The 20,314-nt window shown below is 39.6% G+C and overlaps 1 protein-coding gene across 1 annotated transcript; it reads right to left on the bottom strand.

The window, feature by feature from the left end:
* Positions 1 to 3,416: 3,416 nt before the first annotated feature.
* Positions 3,417 to 11,453, bottom strand: ifi30b (IFI30 lysosomal thiol reductase b). Its single transcript, XM_082156613.1, has 7 exons — positions 11,260 to 11,453; positions 9,820 to 10,008; positions 9,630 to 9,698; positions 5,804 to 5,893; positions 5,417 to 5,569; positions 5,249 to 5,317; positions 3,417 to 5,145 (listed from the first exon to the last, which is right to left on the bottom strand). The coding sequence occupies exons 1-7, from the start codon at positions 11,398 to 11,400 to the stop codon at positions 5,086 to 5,088; spliced, it is 771 nt and encodes a 256-aa protein (XP_082012739.1). The 5' UTR covers positions 11,401 to 11,453; the 3' UTR covers positions 3,417 to 5,085.
* Between the last annotated feature and the right edge of the window lie 8,861 nt (positions 11,454 to 20,314).

Here is a 20,314-nt window from a genome sequence, read left to right as displayed (position 1 = left end):
GGTAACCAATGCAGTGATGATAAAATCGGTGTTATATGATCATATTTTCTTGATCTAGTAAGAACTCTAGCGGCGGTATTTTGGACTAACTGTAGCTTGTTTATTGAGGATGCAGGACAACCAGCTAATAAAGCATTACAGTAATCTAGTCTCGAGGTCATGAATGCATGAACTAACTTTTCTGCATCAGAAACTGATAGCATATTACGTAGCTTAGCAATGTTTCTAACGTGGAAAAAGGCTGTTTTTGTAACATATGAAATATGATTTTCAAAAGACAGGTTGCAATCAAGTATAACACCCAGGTCTTTTACTGTAGAGGATAAAGTAACAGGACATCCTATGATGTTAAAGTTGTATTGTGCGAGGTTTTGTGGGCGGTTTTTTGAACCGATAAGTATTACCTCTGCCTTGTCTGGATTTAATAAAAGAAAATTACGCGTCATTCAATCTTTTATATCTTTAACACACTCTGTCAATTTGGAAAATTTAGCGTTTTCATCCGGCCGTGATGAAATATATATTTGAGTGTCATCAGCATAACAATGGAAACTAATTCCATGTTTCCTTATAATATTTCCAAGTGGCATCATATATATTGAGAATAACAGAGGGCCTAACACAGATCCCTGCGGCACTCCATAGTTAACTGGAGTTATGATCGATTTTTCTCCATTTAAATAGACAAAATGGTAGCGGTCAGATAGGAATGATTTGAACCAGCTTAATGCTTGTCCTTGAACACCAGTATAATTTTGTAGTCGATCTAAGAGTATTGTGTGATCTATAGTATTAAACGCAGCACTAAGATCAAGTAAAACTAGTATTGAGATACATCCTTGGTCAGAAGCTAAAAGTAAATCATTTGTGATTTTAACGAGCGCAGTTTCAGTGCTATGGTGCGGTCTGAATCCAGACTGAAACTTTTCATAGATATCATTTTGTTGCAAGAAAGAGCCCAGTTGAGCGGACACCACTTTTCCTAATATTTCAGACATAAATGGAAGATTTGAAATGGGTCTATAATTTGCTTGGTTATTATGATCTAATTGTGGTTTCTTAATGAGAGGTTTTATAACTACCAGTTATCTAAAAGATAAAGACGAGTTAATAATATTGAGGAGAGGCTCTTCCACTACAGGTAACACTTCTTTCAATAGTTTAGTTGGTATAGGATCTAATAAACATGTTGTTGTTTTAGATGAAGTGATACGTTTATTTAACTCTTTTTGTTCTATAGTTGTAAAGCACTGTAATTGTTCTTGCGGGGTGATAATTGAGGCTGAATTATAAGGCGCAATTGAAGATTGAACGTTTACAATTGTGGTTCTGATGCTTTCTATTTTCTCAGTGAAGAAGTTCATGAAATCATTACTACTGAACTGTAACGGGATATTTTGTTCGGGTGACGTCTGTTTATGTGTTAGTCTAGCCACGGTGTTAAATAAAAACCTTGGATTGTTTTGGTTGTTTTCTATTAGTTTGCGGAGGTGCTCAGCCCTGGCCGCTTTTAGGGCCTTTTTATAACGTGAGATACTGTCTTTCCACGCGATTCTAAAGACCTCTAAATTAGTTTGTTTCCATTTACGCTCTAAAATACGGGTTTCTCTCTTTAGAACATGCGTAGTATTGTTGCACCATGGTGCTTTAATTTTCTCTCTGACCTTTTTAATTTAATAGGTGCAACCACATCCAATGTTCTAGAGAGAATGGTGCTCATAGTGCTAGTTAGTTCTTCTAGTTCATCTGTTTGTTTGGGTTCAGGCAGCAGCTGAGACAGATTAGATAAGCAATTTGAGAAATTATCTATGGTGGATGGAAGGATTGTTCTGCCTGGTTGATAACGCGGCGCCGCATGACATATTACAGCAGTACGTAATATGCAAGTTACCATGTAATGATCAGTGACATCATCACTTTGTGGAATGATATCTATATCGGTTGGATCGGTTCCATGTGATATAATTAAATCGAATGGAGTAGACTCATTTAGACCGAACTAATCATTTGGTTTAAGCCAGGTTTCAGTAAGGCAAAGTACATCGAAGCTATTATCTGTGACTATTTCATTTAACATAACTGCCTTAGGTGTGAGTGATTTTTTGTTTACTAATAGCAACATTTTCTGTTTTAATAACAATTAGATTTTTCCTAGATCCTGCAGTAGATTTATTATTTGATCTCACTAAACGAGGAATAGACACGGTTTCTATGCAATGTTCTACACTAGTATTTATATCAGTTAAATTGGTGCAGCAGAGACTATGATTTGGACTTTTGGTTACTAGTCAAACGGTATTTAACATTTTGGAGATGTTATCCGACAGAAGATCTGCTCTGAATTTGCTTGGGTGTAAGCCATCAGCATGGAAAAGCCTAGGACGCTCCCAAAACAGATTCCAATTATTTACAAAGAGCAGTTTCTGCTCATTGCACCATGACATTAACCATTCATTTAGCGCAAATAATCTGCTGAACTTTTCATGCCCTAGTCGGTACGTGGGAAGCGGTCCTGACACAATGATCGTTGTTTCAGGCGATGTGCTGCGTACCGTATCGATCAGGCTCCTGAAGTCTTTCTTCAGAACCTCCGTCTGGCGCAGCCTCGTGTCGTTCACTCCCGCGTGCAGGACCACAGTTCCGACGCGCTCGTCACCGTTCAGAATCTCGGGAACGCGAGCAGCGATTTCAGAAACACGAGCACCAGGAAAGCAGTGACTGTGCACCTTACTTTTACCTAACGTAGCGTGTACGTGCCGAACGATGGAATCGCCGATGATCATAGCATCGCGTTCTGTTTCGCGAAGAGGGGAGAAGCGGTTTTGTGTGGATAACTCGAAAACCGGGAGGGTCGGAGAGAGTCTTGGTCTAGACCTGACTCGCGTCTTCCACTGCGGAACCACCCAGGCTTCGTGGTGGCGTGTTGGAGCCGGAGTGAACGAGACCATGGCTGATCGGGACCTCGGCACTCGGGACCGATGCTGAGAAACGCACGGAGTAGACGAGGTCGGAGTCAGCGGGTTAGTAACGTTAATCACTGATTTGTGTACATCGGCGCGTGATGTTTCAAGAGCTAAACGCCGGACTCTCAGCTCGGCCTGTCTAAATAAAAGGTCGTGGATCTGTTTCTCAACAGCTTCCAGCTTAGACTGCAGTGCGTGCAGCTCAAATGTGTCCTCACGTGCACCAAAAGGTAGACTACTTACATCTGATATATTCACCATTTTAACAGATGGACAGTAAGTTAGCAACGAAGCTACCAGTGATGCTATCAATATTAATACTAATTTATGACTGAAGTTTTGGATATAATCCGTCTTTTTAATGGTAAGGGTGTAGAGTAGACGCACGATAGGCGAAAAAATGTTTGTCAGTGAGTGTGGAGAAGACGCGTTCAGCCGTGATCCACTGGAATAACCTATAAGAGTATCCGGAGTTGGATCACTAAAAGGTTTGTGAGACGTCTGCTCAACAGTCCGCGTTGTAACTATGAGGTTTGAGCAGTAGTGCTTCTCAGTGAGGAAAAGTAGAAAATGTTCGTTGTAAGTGAGTTTAAAGAGAAAAATCAAGAATTATAAATCAAATCGATAGAGCTCCAAAGACAACAACGCGTTCAGACGCGACGCATGCGCATTCGATAACATGTCCAATAAAAGTATAGCTTAACATATTTTTTTAGACAGTTAAAGCTTTATTTTGTTTAAGGAAGGGTACAATTTGATGAATCAAGACCCCCAGATATGTCAGTATTTTAATGCATAAGGTCTTCCATCATGATAAAAAAATAAAAAATAAAAGTATTATATATATATATATATATATTTTTTTTTTATGAACAAGTTGCTGCAGCCTAAAAGTACTTAACTCATGTCTGTTAACCAAGATTAATTGTTTTTGTCACAGAAATGAAAGGTTAAGCCTTCCATTTCATTTTTCTTTGGACACAGGCTTTTGAAGGCCTTTTTTTTTTTTTGAGGAAAAAATTATCTGACACTGTCCTCTGCTGGTGAAAAGAGGTATGTTGCAGTAATTGAAAATATTTGAAAAGAATGGCCCACTAGGAATGGTGCTGAGCTGAGCCTCAGAGTTAACCCTTGTGTGGTGTTCATATTTTTGTTATTCAGCCAGTGTTCGTGGGTCTGGTGGACCCGCTGCATTTTTGGGTTTTTAATTCAACACAATCAAACAATTTAATGTTAAAATACTCAACAGATATTTACTTCATCCCAATTACAAGCAATATAAACAGCATATATGGTTAATATTTTCTCTTTACCTTTGTTAGATCACATTTAAGAATTGCAACCCTGTGCGGGAACGGCAGGGGTAGAAACACAAAACTCACTCTTGCACTCACACTCTCTCACACTTACACACAATCTCTCTCACATGCACGCATGCACGAACACAAACACACACACACACACACACACACACAAACACACACACACACACACACACACACACACACACACACACACACACACACACACACACACACACACACACACACACACACACACACACACACACACACACACTTGGATATGTGGTTTACGGAGACTCTCCATAGGCGTAATGGTTTTTCTAATGTACAAACTGTATAATCTATCCCCCTATACCCTACCCCTAAACCTACCAATCACAGAATACTTTTGCCATTTTTTGAATTTCAAAAAACACCATTTAGTATGGTTTTTTTAAGCCGTTTGGTTTATGAGGACACAGCTGTGTCATTGTGTGTGGTCATTGAAAATGTGTTCTGATATTCTTCACAGAAAATGAATCAAGGCCAATGAGTCTGAATTTGAAAAAATAATTAATCGTATAATTTTTCTTTTGATAAACAATGAAAACGGGTCCTACCCGAACACCATACAAGGGTTAGTAAATGTCTACATGCCTTTAAATATATATTTAGACATGATGTGATTTAGATCATATTCTACAAAAATATGAAAAAAGGTGTGACTTCAGATATGGTTAAGACTGTCAATATTGTATTTTTATTTTTTATTTTACCACAAACAGCAAAGAGCATCATATACTGTATAAATCTGTATTGTGTAACACTCCTCCCTTCCACTAGCAAAAGCTTCGGTCCAGTTTTTTCAGAGCTCCAGTGCAGACTGGTGGCATGATTCCCTGTAAGAGAAGTACACAAGGTTTTTAATTAAGCCTTGTTGGTGAGCATGTGAAGTACTTCAGCAATCAGAAATGGTAAATGTGAAAAGACACATTAGCATACTTTGTACAATCTGCATACAAGGTTGAAGAGAGTGGACATAGCCTTATCTTCCCATTCACTAGTATATTCCTGAGGAAGAAAACATTTAGATATCAAAAACTCAACTCAACACATTAGTGTCTTTTATTACAAAGATTAGTGCAAATACTCTGCTCTAGAAGGCCTCACCCCATTGAAGGTGATCCAGGGCACATGGGTATGTGCAGGTTTAAGCGCTTGCGTCTTCACTCCATTCTGATGCATCAAACTGTGTCCAAGCTCTCCTCTGGTACAGGACTCTATGGTCCCCCATTTAACAAATGGTGCATAGAGCTGCAAACACTGGCAAAATAATAATAATAATAATATATAATATATATATATATATATATATAGAGAGAGAGAGAGAGAGAGAGAGAGAGAGAGAGAGAGAGAGAGAGATATAGAGAGAGAGAGAGAGAGAGAGAGAGAGAGAGAGAGAGAGAGAGAGAGAGAGAGACCATTTTAAAATGGCTCTCCGTTGTTCAAAGAGAATGCTGTAATGAGGGACAGTAATGTTGGCTCAGAGATTCTTACAGGCTTAGCAGATTTGAGTACATCTGCTGACGACTCCATGCAGTAAATGACAGGAAATGCTGCATGACTGGCTGAATATAAAACACATGCCTATGAAAAAGAGAAGACATATAAACAAGGTGTTTTGTGTAACTTGAAATCTTTATTTATTCACAAACAAAACCTAGCCTTGCTGTCTCTTCTGCCTTCACAGGGAGTATTATTGATGTTAGCATGTTGCTAAGCTAACAACACAATACGCCAAGCATAATACACAAAATACACAAATTTGGGTAACATAGTTTTATTCATTTTTATTCAAAATTCATTTTTATTAGACCAAACAATTTGAATCAGTGAAATACGTGGTATTAATATGGAGCATCCTTTTGGGGATGGGGGTATGTTTGTTTGTGTTTGTTCTTGTTCTTGTAAAATGAAAACTGAAAATAAAGTATTCCAAAAAACAAAACAAAAATAGTGCAATACGAGGTATCTGCAGAGCTTCAAATTTAAGACTTAAGACCTGTGCGCACACACACACACACACACACACACACACACACACACACACACACACACACACACACACACACACACACACACACACACACACACACACACACACACACACACACACACGTCTGAAAAGATTTTATGTTAAATTATATACCTGATAGTAGATACAGCTTATTATGTAACCAAAATACCACTTAATAACTAGAAAAAAAGTTATGAATAATGCAGGACTTTTAATTATTGAAAAGGCCGAAATACACCATGACTATTATAGCTCAATCAAAAAGTTAAGATAAAATATGCATTTCTACAACCACATACCTCAAATTACAATACAAACACCATCATGTAAACACTTTCATAATTCATAAACCATAGATCATAAGAAATCACTTGGCATAAATGTGCAGTATTCATTGATTGCAAACTGCTTTGAAACTTTATACAGATAAAGTTGCACAGTACAGATTATTACATTAATATGAATGCATTAGTGAGAGAGCGATTGCGTGTGAATTAATTCTACCTGGAAGCATCTCTCTACTAATAGTGCAGCTGTGGGTTTTAGTTACTAGGAAATATATGCTAGAACTTTTCAGTTTCTAAGCTATTTCATTGATAAATCACAGAACAGTGTTGACGATACATTTCTGCGCTACTGAATGATTCTGAGCGTGTGCGCTCTGCATGTGAAGTGCGAGATATTTGTGTGCGTTACAATGCAGCAGCGCATTAGTTTAGAATGGCGATCGTGTACAATAAGCTTTTATAAACCGTGCATTCTCCCGATCAATTTTGAGCATAGAGGTGGTATAATCAAACATGTCTTGGGGAGCGCTGTCGGAGTACTCATTTAATTGTCATTTTAACTGTTTGACTTCAAGATTTCGTATCCTGTTGCGCCCTCTATAGGCCATGACCAGCGACTAGTCGACGTCAAGCTTAAAGCATCATGACAGAGCATTAAAGTCTGTGCAACCCCTAGCGCTCAGTTGAGCTAAGTTAAAAAATAAGGGAACCTATCACACTCAACTTTTTAAGTTAACTAAACTAATTTGCTCCAGTTGAGCCAACTTGAAAACTTTTTTTTCATCTAGTGAGTAACAAATAGTATTTTGAACTTAAAAGCTATGGAACGTTTAGCATTTAGCAATGCAAGCAGCTACAATCCTTATTTTTCATCTCCATGTTTGTTTTTTTCAAAGACAACTTCATGACATGAACACTGTTTGCCTCTTAAAACTAGAGGCAAACATTTCTACCTGGGCAAATATATTTCATACAAAAGTTGCAATGAGATGCACATATAATACCCCAACACACAAATCTCAAACATGGTGATCAACTATTGTAATTCAGTAAATATTTGAACTTTGAACCACATGACAGCAAATTTTTTAAAAATAGTTACCACATAATATTTTCAAGCTTCAATGCATGCTGGGATCTGGCACAACATTTTCCAATGTAAAATTGTATATAAGTTTTGCCAGTTGGATTTAATACATAAGCTATCAGCTAAATGTTTTTCTAACAAAAGTAAAAAATAACTTGAACAAAGATTTAGTAGGATTAGTAGGAGTCAGTTTATTGTCTTTAGTGAACTAAATAAGAATACTCTAAACACGTTGCTAACAAAAGTTGTTTTGTTGACCTCAAGTTTTTGTCCAAAAATTTTCCCAACATTGTCCCAACTTTCCAAATTGAGTTATCTGAACAAACATTTTTACATTGAACAATGCTGTGCCAGTTCCCAGCACGCATTGCAGCTTGAGAAAATTATGTGGTAACATAATGATCATTGTGGTAAAAAAATTATCGTTGCTTTGCATTTACTGGCTTGATTTATGTCATGTCATGAAGTTATCTTTGAAAATCAAACATGGAGATGAAAAACAAGGACTGTAGCTGCTTGCATTACTAAATGCTAAACATAGTTGCCTTGGCAATAATTTTTAAGCTCCAAAGACTACCTGTTACTCATTAGATAAAAGTTTTTAAGTTGGCTCAACTGGAGCGAATTAGATAAAGGGATAGTTCACTTTGAAATAAAATTTTGGTATGTTTTAGCTTACCTCAAGGGCATCCAAGATGTAGGTCAAGTCAAGTCAAGTCAAGTTTATTTGTATAGCGCTTTTCACAATACAGATTGTATCAAAGCAGCTTCACAGTATTAAATTAAAATAATACAACAAAGTTTGTTTCAAGAGGAATTTATTGATTGATCAAATTAAATTAAATATCCCCAAAATATCCCCAAAATATTGTAGGTGTCTTTGTTTCCGCAGTAGTTTCAATTTTGATATTTTTAGGTCAAACCGTTCTTGTCTGTCAGTCATATAATGCAGGTCTCTGGTCACCACCTCAAAGAGCATGCACAGAGAAGTCCAAATTAAACAATTCCCCATCGTAAGTACACATTGATGGCCTAAGACACGAAACAGTATTTATATCGTTTTTACCTCTACACAACCATGTCCAAGTGATCTGAGGGCGCGGGCGCTTCCTGGTGTGTGACGTGTGCGCGCGTTCTGGCTTAGTCTGCGCAAGCACTGGTTGTGTACAAGAGGTAAAAAACAATATAAATACTGTTCGTTTTCTCACACAAACCGCTCGTTTCGTGTCTTAGGCCATCAATGTGTACTTATGATGGGGAATTGTTTAATTTGGACTTCTCTGTGCATGCTCTTTGAGGTGGTGACCACAGACCTGCATTATATGACTGACAGACAAGAACGGTTTGACCTAAAAATATCAAAATGAAACTACTGCGGAAACAAAGACACCTACATCTTGGATGCCCTTGAGGTAAGCTAAAATATACCAACATTTAATTTCAAAGTGAACTATCCCTTTAAGTTAACTTAAAAAGTTGAGTGTGATAGTTTGACTTATTTTTTCAAGTTAGCTATATTAGTTTTTTTTTGTTGCCTTGACAAGATCTTTTAAGTTAAATATACTACCGGTTGCTCATTAGATGAACGAACGTATTTAAGTTGACTTTAATTGGAGCGAATTAGTTGAGTTAACTTAAAAAGCTGAGTGTGATAGGTTGCCTTATTTTATTTTTTTTATAAAAGTTAGCTCAACTTCTTTACAGTGCATTTAAGTTTAAGACCTTAATGCAATTACTGTTTTCCATCCCCAAATTTAACACCACTTTAGCATTGATTAAACTGAATTTAAGACTTTTTAAAGTCCCACTGGAACCCTATTTATACTGTATACTCAAAATGATTGTATATTTCTGCCAGCTTGAACAAACATTTTACTAAGCTTGTCTCAGCTCACTAGGTTTTGGGGCATCTGTATTATCTCACAAACTCACCTCAACCATATTAGCGTAGCACTCTGGTTCTCCATGTTGACATGAGAATGCATTCTCTTCAGGAAGCTCCTAAAATGTCAAGTTAACAATCATAATCAAATTCAGGTAACATCAGAACATCTTCTTTATTACAACACACACACACACACACACACACACACACACTCTTATGAAAGATCAAAATTTTTACCTTAGCATTGCCGAAAGGCACCAGGTTGACATTCATTATATCTTTCAGTAAAATCCAAGTTGGGAAGAGATGTTCTGTTAGGAACGCTCTGCAGCCTGGACACAGGCTCTCGTAGTAGAGAGATATCTCTACGGGAGGAACCACTGGGTCTGGCCGGGTCGCGTTCAGTTCCATACATTGTTTCTGCACCTACCACAAACAATACATTGCAAATCATGGAAAAGAAACATGGTGTAGCAACATTAAAGAGAAAAATCTTCACAATGTCACAGTCTGGCAAGGCTACACTCATGCAATGTGACTTTAGTGTGAACAATCAAGTCACATAACTACATGAATTTTGTCAGTTAATAAACCCCTGATAAGCACACAATTGTCACCCAGATTCACATCAGTCAATTTCACGGTTTCCCAAACTGGGATTTCTCCCAGGGCTTCTTGAGTTGATAAAAAGCTAATTAATAATTAAATGATTTAAAAAAAAAAAATAAAAAAAATAAACATTTTCCAAAAACAAGTGATAAAATAAATGATTTGTTTATCTGCATGTCATGTAGCCATTAACCACAATCACAGAACCGTAAACATGCAAATGTGTGTATTTTAATTTGTAATATGTCACTAAAGTGTTCCCTGTTGGACAACATTAAGAATTTGTTTTCATAACATGCTGTCAGATAAAAAACACTTGTCATAAATGCACACTTGATTTACTCTTTGCATGAATCCTAAATTGATTTAGGAATTATACAAAATGTAGTGTTACATGCAAAGGTTGAAAAGAGTAGAGTGTTTTACGCATATGGGTCACATTTAAAATGTCACATGACCAATGTCACTGCTTGAAAGTCATTAATTATGATCATAGCCTGTCACTACCTGTACGTAAAGCCCACCTTTTAGACTAATTATTTACAGGATGAACTTCTGACACTGTACACTAGGAAGATACAGTTGAAGACATGGTTCATCAAATGATGCAAAACAGGAAACCTTGTGGCCCATTTAATTGGAAGCTGTTTGTTCAAAAGCATGACAGTAATTTACAGGCACAAAGAAGTCTTTGAAAGTGATGCTGAGCACATGTTCTTTATAAGACCAGTTTATTCTGTGCAATACTGCATAAAAAAGTCAATATTCTAAACGGTCATCAAACTGCATATAAATGCCAGCAATTATATTGCAAGTTAAAACAGATGAATAATTTTGTATTTTTGTAGTTTTGTCACTTTAAACATTTTTAAGTAAAAAGATTACCATGCCTTGAGATGCATCAACATTATGTTCTGTAGAATTTGAGTAATTAACAAGCCACAAATGATATTGGGCTGCAGAAATGTCTGTATCATTTAAAGTTGAAAAAAATAAGTTTTATTTAAAAAAAGATTTAAGTCTTGAAGCAAGTTTCAAGACTTAAATCAACCTTTTCAACAGACTTACCCCACATTCTATGGCGATCTCCAGAGACCTGCACCATTGGGATGGAGGGTATCCACATGAAGGCTTTGGGTGAGATTTACTCTGGATTTCATAAACACTGAGGAATATGACATGGAATACACAAAGCATCCGAGTGTTCATTTTGTGGGTATTTAGAGAGTCACTGAGCTTTCTTTGAGTGGTATGAGAGCTTGTTTGCACTCTCCTCCCATCAAACTAACCTCAGAACTCCAATTATCTGTGAGCAGCTGCAGCTGAAAAGACACAGTACTCACTGACCTCAGATCAGCAACGAGAAGCTGCTCAGTGATCAAAGAGGGCTCAGAACTGAGATCAGTGATGTGCCTTTGTAAATATTGCAATAAAAAAATAACTATACTATCTACTGTAGATAAAATCTCTGAATATCACTTGAATTATACCAAAATAAATACCTAAAACTCCAACAGTTAATTTTGTCTAAAAAAGTATTTGACTAACAAATTTAAGATTTGTGTTAAATTTCAATTACTACTCAACTCAATGTCATTTATTTTTCATTTTTGTGATGTAGCAAAGTGCATCACCGAGTCCATAAATAGACGGCAGAAGTGCACATCGACAAATTCAATTTGTCTGAAGAAGATACACAGGCATAGCCGGGGCGTGGAAATGTGACGCAGCGGAGAGGATCAGCCTGTTGCAGCACAAACATCCTGTAAAGGTGGGGTTAGGGAATAAATCTGAAGTTATCATTTTTGGGCCAATTGGGGCTGATAGTGATTTAAAAGATGAGCTAGGTCCATGCTTACTGAATGTGTAGTCTCAGAAAAGAAAATCTGGATGTAATTTTTGATTCAGCACTTACATTTAATGCTCAGATCAAGTATGTGGTGAAAAGCTGCCTTTTCCAGTTAAGGATTATTGCAAAAAAAAAAAAAAAAAATTGATGTCAGATGCTGATCTTAAGATCTCCTGTCTGGGTTACTGTAATGCACTTTATTCAGGAGTAAGCCAGACTCTTATCAAGGTTGTTCCAGAATGCGGCTACGAGACTCCTTACTGGTGCAAAGAAAATGGAGCATATTACACCGGTTTTGGCTCCCGGTTAAATGTTGGATTCAGTAAGGTGTTGCTATATGTTTATAAAGCTGACCATGGAATGCCCCCAGGTTATATTATGAAATAATTCACATGAATTCAAGTAGAACTCAAAGAGCGGTAAACTGTATTCTTTTGTTGATCCCCAAAACCTGCCTGAAAACTGAAGGGGATCAGGCTTTTTCTGCTGTTGGCCCGAGGTTGTGGAATGCCCTTCCATCTGACATTAGATCTGTATCTTCCGTTAAAATGTTTAAATCTAGCTTGAAAAAATATTATTTATTATTTATTATTATTTGTTTTCTATGGCTTTTAATTGTATATGTTTGGAAGCTGTATTTTATTTTATCTTATTGTTATCCTTTGCATTTTTCTTTGATGTTTTATGTTGTTTTATCTATCTGCACTTTTACTGACTGTACATTCCCTTGGTCTACAGATTAGTTGTAAAGGACTCAATAAATAAACTAGACTTGAGACCCTTGCTAGAGAGCAGAGCTATCGGAGGAAAAGCAAACAGGCGCAGGTAAGCCTTGGCCACGACTGCACCATGGCATCCAGTCCCAATAGAGCTGGAGGTGTGGGTTGTCTCCTCGGAGGCAAACATATCCACTTCCGCTCTGTCTTACCTCTGCCATATGGACTCCACTACTTGCGAGTGTCACCATTCCCTGGGCCTCAGCCCTTGCCTCGACAGGATGTCTGCCCCGTATTTGCTTGCCATGGAATGTAAACTGCTTTTAAGGTAAGGAACTTTGCTTCTGCCCAAAACAGGATCTGCTTTGCCTTCCGGAATCTCGATGTGAACGTAGCCTTCCTTTAGATCTATCATCAAAAACCAATCCTCAGATTGGATTTGTGACACTATGAGTTTGTGAGTAAGCATCTTAAACATATACGTCCGAAGAGTACGGTTCAAGCCTCTCAGATCTAAAATCAAATGCAGCTCCCGTCCTTTTTGGCTACTATGTAGAGATTGTAGAAGCCTGCCTCTCTCCCTGGGAGGGGTACATTTCCTATGGCCCCTTTTGCCAGGAAGGGAGGGCAGCTTTTGCCTGAGAAATTTCTCGTCTCCTAACTGGTGCACTTTTGTTGTAACAACACCTCAGAAACAAAGTGGACGGGAACTGAATTCTGTAACTTTTTCTCATAGTATTTAGGACCCACTGAGAGATGTTGGGCTGAAGATGCCACACTGCCAAAAAGCCTGACAGAGGGATCATGTTTTCTATAGTTTCGGTCTGTTCGAGGCCCTGAAGGAAGAACTGGCAGGAACCGTTTAAATTGGCAGGAACCCGTTCGCTCGTGAATGGCCTGTTAGGCGCCTCCACCTCCCGAAACACAAAGGGTGGCGGGATAAGTAGAGATTTTCCCCTGAGAGCCCCGAAGAAAAGTCTATATGCATGATGTAGCAGTGGAAAGGCCCAGATATACTTCAAGCGAAAACTAACTGGTGTGAAATCATTTAGAACAAAATCAGGCCAAAAAAACAAAACAAAAAAACAACCGTTGCAATGGCATTTAAGTGCATGAATGGTGGTTGGCACTCTACCTTTAAAAAGTGGCACGAACACCAATTCCACTGAAGCCCTCTTCTTCAGAATGTTGACTTGTCATCGTCTGAACAAGAAGTTCACTTTCAAAAGCTACAATCGATGCTGCACTGCTCAGCGCATTGGGAACGTCTTTAAACGTGACCAGCTGTGAATATAGTGTGTAAACACATCAATAGAATTGACCCGGAGGTATTATAGCCTTGGTTGGTGACGTCATCAGTGCGCACCTGCAACATGAGGCTATAAATAGATGAGCTCCAGCTGCATCGTCAGGTCTTTTGTTTTCAGACCACTCTGTGTATGTGTGCATCAAGCAATCTCTCTCTAAAAAACTCACTTCAGATCTTTGTTAGGAGTTAATGTTCAAAACTGGCAGTGTGCAGATTTCTCTCTTTCTCATCTCTACAAATAAGTTAAAAGATTTCAAGTTAAAAGAAATCAGATTAAGCTCTGTGTCCCTCCATGTTCTCGTCCTATGTCAGAACTGGATACACACACTTACTGCTTTGTGTGTTTGGGGGAGGAGCATGCGGCTGCTGCATTGGAGTCAAGCGAGTGCGAGCATTGCAAGCTATATACTGTCAAAATGCTTCGTGCTCGTCTTGGCTACTTTCAGTCCGCACCCGCATTCCCATCGTGGGGCTCCTGAATGGATTTGGCTGATGAGCAAGAGACAGGTCTGTCCCTTTCGCTTGCTCGCTCACCAGATCCACACGTTTCCTCGCGTGATCCCGAAGCACGCTCTGGTACGAACGGGTTTCTCGCCTGGGTCTGCATCTTCGCTGAAGAAACCTACCCTCCCCACAAACCGTGTAGAACAATGACGGCCCTCGTGGGTAAAACTTACCAAGCTTCAGGTCAGGCTGGTGCTGCACTGCACACCATGGCGGTGTTACAGGCATACCAGGCTGACCTCTTGAAGGATTTGAGTGCGGGGGGACGATTGATGAGGAAGCTTTCTCTGAGCTTCGAAGAGCCACAAACCTGTCTCTTCGTGCCACCAAGCAAACAGCCAGCGCCATCGGCTATTCAATGTTTGCTTTGGTGAGCACGGAGAGGCAGCTGTGGCTCAATCTGTCTGGCATCAAAGACAAAGAGAGAGTCTTTTAACTTGACGCCCCGATCTCGCCCTCTGGTTTATTTGGTGATGCAGTTAACACTGTAGTCATCAGATTTAGAGAAGTGAAAAAACACGAGGAAGCATTTGTCCAGTTTCTTCCTCGCCACACTCAAGGGGAGGAGCCATCGGCCACCCAACCTCTCCTCCTTCAAGACCTAGGGAGGTTAAGAATCAGAGTGTGGTGAGTCACGCTCCCCCTCGTAGAGACTGGGGACCGGCTCGTCGCACTCAGCAACCTCCCAGGGCGGACCTCAGGACTATTATCTCTAATAAAAAGAAGTCGTGATGGTCTTGCGCCCAGTCTGGTGGGGGTAGCCCCCCGCGGGACGGGGCGTGTCAAATATCTGTTCACCCTGTTCCGCTACGCTCACAAAACCTCTCCATCTCCGCCGCCTCTGGCGATTCGGGAGGCAGCGGTTTCCAGCGAAATGTTAGATGTCCGTTGCTTCCTGCTGTCGTCCAGGACATGGGACATCTAACATCCCCTCAACAGAAAGTGTTAAAACTAGTACCACTATCAGAGAGTCTGACAGCATGGAAACTTCTGCCAGGCATTTCTGCATGGGTATTAAGCACAGTACAAATAGGATACAGAATCCAATTTATTCGTCGTCCTCCGCGTTTCAACGCCGTGGTCTCCTCTTCCGTGAAGCTGGCGCACGTACTCTCACAAGAGCCACAATCTCTTCTGAGCAAAGGGGCCATAGAACATGTTCCTCTTCCAGAGAGAGAGAGTCAGGCTATTACGGCAGAAGGATGGTGGGTTGTGTCCAATCTTAGATCTTCGAGGCTTAAACAAAACAGTAAAAGCGCTCAAGTTCAAGATGTTAACTGTCAAGATGATCGTGTTGCAGATTCAACATTATGATTGGTTCGTCACGATCGATCTGAAGGATGCATATTTTCATATTGAAATATTGCCACAACACAGGAAGTTCCTGAGGTTCACTTTCGGGTGCGAAGCTTACCAATTTCGGGTTCTTCCATTCGGCCTAGCCTTGTCACCCCGCACATACACAAAATGCATGGATGCCACGCTGGCTTCATTAACCCTCTGGGGTCTGAGGTGTTTTTGGGGCCCTTGGGATGTTTTGACATGCCCTGACATTTGTGCTTTTTTCAGTTATTTATAAACATGTTAATGGCAAAGGTGTAAATCCACTCTATATAGCACAAACAGGGCTACCATAATATGTGAGCAACATGTATGTAGATGTTTGTATTTTTAAGAGAATAATGTTTATGCGTGGTTATTGAAAAAAATAAAAATGAAAGTTGCTGAAATAAGACCACAAAACTCATACTAAATATGTGTCCACAAGACTTTTGACTAATGGATGTTGTCGCTTCGAGTTCTGGCTTCAAAATTATGTGAAAATAGTATTGCTTTATCGTTCACATAAAACAATACATTGATTTAAATTGTGTAAGACAGGTTTTGCTTGGAAAGTCAATATGCGAGGGGGGCGTGAAGGAGGAGTGGTTTACACCTGAGAATGTCCCACCCATTATGCGTAATGACTTGCATAATGAGCCATTCATTCAGGTGTGACACTGACTGAGCCACAAGAATGAATGCAAGGACAAAAGATATATTTAGAAGAAGACTTATATTGACCATTTAAGATTTTGCTTACATCTATCTTGTAAATATGTTTTGCTATTTTATTAAAAAGGTTACAATTACAACAATAATTACAACTTCAACAATATTTCAAGTGTACTCTTTCTTTGTAAAAAAATGATTATAGGCCTATATTTTATCATATGTATTCATTAGTTTGAATATAGCCAACATTGGAACAGCTAACATCTTAGTTGATGACTTTATTTTTGACAAAAATAGTATTTTATTTATATATACATACATATATATATATATATATATATATATATATATGAGCAGAAATTGCTAAACAAAGGCTTATTTCATGTGGCAGTATATTCTACAGTAAAACCTGTACCCAAATCTAGTCAACAGAATGTTCTTTCATATTTTGCCTGACTGTAACGTTGTTTTTATGAAATATTAGGGCATATAAATGTTAATTTGCAGTTTAATACGTTGCTTATACAAAGACATTTTATTTCAACATATTTCAGTCGATTTTTACTCATCTCAGTATAGCAAAGCATTTTACAAAGAATGAGAGGAGATTCAAAGGTTTTGTTTTTCAATCTGTTTTATTGTAATTCCTCTATGTGGAGGAACTAAATGTTCTAAATTTGCTCTAAGCAAATCAAATGTGAGCAAAATAAAAAAATAATCAGTCGGATATAAACAAAGCAATTGTGAGCGATAAATAAACAAAAGTAAAGGCAGGTATTTCACAGTAAATGCTTATGCCCCGTTGATGCGGGCTCTAAGCAAATCAAATGTGAGCAAAATAAACAAACCATGTCAACATCAGTCTCTGTTTTCCATGCCAGAGTGGACTGCCTGTTGCTTGCCTGCTGGTTAGCCTTGGCTCTCTTCGGGACAGGTGCTTGGACAAGTTCATTGTCACATCTGTAAAAAACAAAACAAAACACAATGTGAGCATACTGATAACACAATCAAAGACACTGTATTATTATCATTATCGATCACTAATGGCCATGGATAAAAAAAAAGACAACCGTTTTTGTAATATCACACAAGAATATGTACTTTTATATTATGACGATGTAAACACAATTAAATCTGTAAATATTACGTCTGTGGACTTACTCGGGATGATTCTCCATCGCACTGAGAACTGAACGACACCTGCGTGCCCCTCTGCGGGGTGCTGGAGAAGGAGAGCTTGATGCAGACACATTCCTAAAAAAACAACAACAAAATAAAACTGTTAGCATACATTATTCAAAGTAAACTGATGAGCAATTGATGGTTATGGACGCACAATGTTTTGTTGATGGGCCATAGGATGGAGAAATATCTATTTATGGGCCGTAGACCGCGTCACCGCGAGTATCTGTTGATGGGCTATATACACCGCACGCATTTAGTGACGCACGCAATGAACAGATCGTTCGCGAACGACACATCGCTACATTTAAAAAAATGTACACCTGTATTCACAAACATCTGTGCATAAGGCCATAGGCGCCGATTTATGTTTTCCTCCGTGGGTGCTCATGGGCTTCAAAAAACAAAACAAAAAAGTAGTACAAAAATTTTTGCATTTCAGAACCTTAGGAAATGGACAGCGGCCGACACGAACACACACACCTATTCAAAAAATGTTTGCATTTCAGAACCTTAGGAAATGGACAGCGGCCGACACGAATACACACACCTATTTACTTGATAATCCGTAAAGTAGGCTATCTTTCAACTCAGGACAGCGCCACTTCTCACAAATACAGACAGGATTGGAGATGAAAAGTAAAACTGACACGTAACCACGATCAGCTTTGTGGGAAATTAAGAATCAATGTCACAATTCCACACAGTAAAAATTAGATTTGTTGACTCACCATTGCGGTCAATTCTTCAGGAGGAACGTGTCTCTGCGTACAGCAGTGCGCTTGATGAAATTATCAGCGATGATGTCCAGGTCCAGCTGTCGAGCCACTTCTTTGTGAGAGTTCATTATAACGACGTGATTTAGTCGGGCTTGCCCCATTGTTGACCGTAGATACGTTTTCAGTCGGCGCATCCCAGAAAATGACCTCTCTGAGCAGCAAGATGTTACAGGGACAGTCAGAGCCAGTTTCAAAAGTTTGTGACTTCTGGTAGTAACGTTCTCAAGTGTTCGCCTCCTTTCATGAAGTCATATACATCTTGAAAAGTTGTAAGATGAACACCTTTCTGTTTTGCCAAGTCCAAACACATGTCTCTATGCAATGTCAGCCTGCTTCCATCCATATCATCCCCATAGAACTGAATAATGTCTTTACAGTCGGCCTTCCCGGTTACAAAATCTTCAACATCTTGCATGTGTTTGAATACAGAAGGATTAAATCTGCAGTTCAGGGATGCTGATGCTGTATCCATGACCTCAAAGTACTGCTGTCGGTAGAGCTGAAGATCTTTGCCCGAACCCGACGGGACCCGTCGGGACCCGACGGGTTTGGTCGGGTTCGGACTTAATTTCTATTATTTTACACGGGCTCGGGCCGGGCTCGGGCTCGCGCTTCGGGTTGCGTGGTAAATGAGCGGTCAGGTGATGTGTTTAGATTAGCGTGAAAATGGATATTGAGGAGGTGAAATGGAGGCTGGTCTCTGGAGGACTTATTTTATTTCTTTGTTCCAACTTCCAAGTGGCCTCTAGCCTCCGTTAGTCATGAATAAATGATGTTCAAATTTTTATAAATTACTCCTTTTTTTTATGAAAGACAAAGGTGCTGTGTGCGTGCGTCTCTTTCTTTCTTTCTCTCCCTTTTCCGGCGAGTGGTGCGTGTGCCGGCTCGCGGTGTGAAGCGCGTGTCCGCGCTATTCTCCGACACTCTTATCTCTGCTGATAGACGGCCTTTTGGACAGTCGGGCTGTAAACGGGTTCGGGCTTTTAAAAAGCTGTCAATCAAAATGTACTTGTCGGGCTCGGGCCAAACTCTGTCGGGCTCGGGCCTTTTCGGGCCGAACTTTTAAGGCCCGATTACAGCTCTAGCTGTCGGTACATTGCCTCTGGTGTTTGAAAACTGTGTGCCGCACCTCCACTGTCCAATCGCCGGGGGATTCTTCTTAGTCTGGGCACATTTGGGCTATCCAAGTCAAGGACAGGGGCAGTCATGGCCTAGTGGTTAGGGAGTTGAACTGGCAACCCAAAGGTTGCTGGTTCGATTCCAGAACCGGTGGGAAATGACTGAGGTGCCCTTGAGCAAGGCACCTAACCCCTAATCGCTCCCCGGGCGCCACACAAAGGCTGCCCGCTGCTCTGGGTGTGTGTATCCACGTTTGCAGTGTGTGTGTGTTAACTACTCACTACTCTGCTCCTAATGTGTGTGCATTAACTTGGATGGGTTAAATGCAGAGGTCAAATTCCAAGTATGGGTTACCATACTTGGCTGTCACGTGTCACTTTCACTCACTTTTCACTTCTGCTGTAGTATTTTTCCAAAATTCTTGGAATACTTCACGAAGACACTTTATGTCTTCTCTCAGTGTGTCAATCAACTGCTTAGCTTTCTGTAGGTGCAGCTGGCTGTTTTGAAGTGCAAAATTGACTGTTTCCATGCGAGAGAAGAATTTCAGCATGAGTTTCAAGGAGAAAAAGGTGCTAAATTTTAGCAGGTGCGTTAGAAGACCGTTTGCTTTACCTCCTGCCTCTCCCCTTTCTTTTTCAGACAGGTCCTCCAGAAATTCCAGCAGCAC

This window comes from Leuciscus leuciscus (genome assembly GCF_965113295.1).
Source record: "Leuciscus leuciscus genome assembly, chromosome: 23".
NCBI lineage: Eukaryota > Metazoa > Chordata > Actinopteri > Cypriniformes > Leuciscidae > Leuciscus > Leuciscus leuciscus.
Note: the sequence above shows the minus strand (reverse complement) of the source record. Positions and strands in the feature narration are given on the sequence as shown.

Bases quoted from the DNA above. Each gene is read 5' to 3' on its own strand.
- ifi30b (XM_082156613.1), bottom strand. From the start codon at position 11,400: ATGAACACTCGGATGCTTTGTGTATTCCATGTCATATTCCTCAGTGTT. The intron at 5,570-5,803 runs GTAAGAATCTCT...TTATTTTGCCAG, and splicing joins TACTCAAATCTGCTAAGCCT to TGTTTGCAGCTCTATGCACC. The intron at 5,146-5,248 runs GTATGCTAATGT...CTTCTCTTACAG, and splicing joins TTGTATGCAGATTGTACAAA to GGAATCATGCCACCAGTCTG.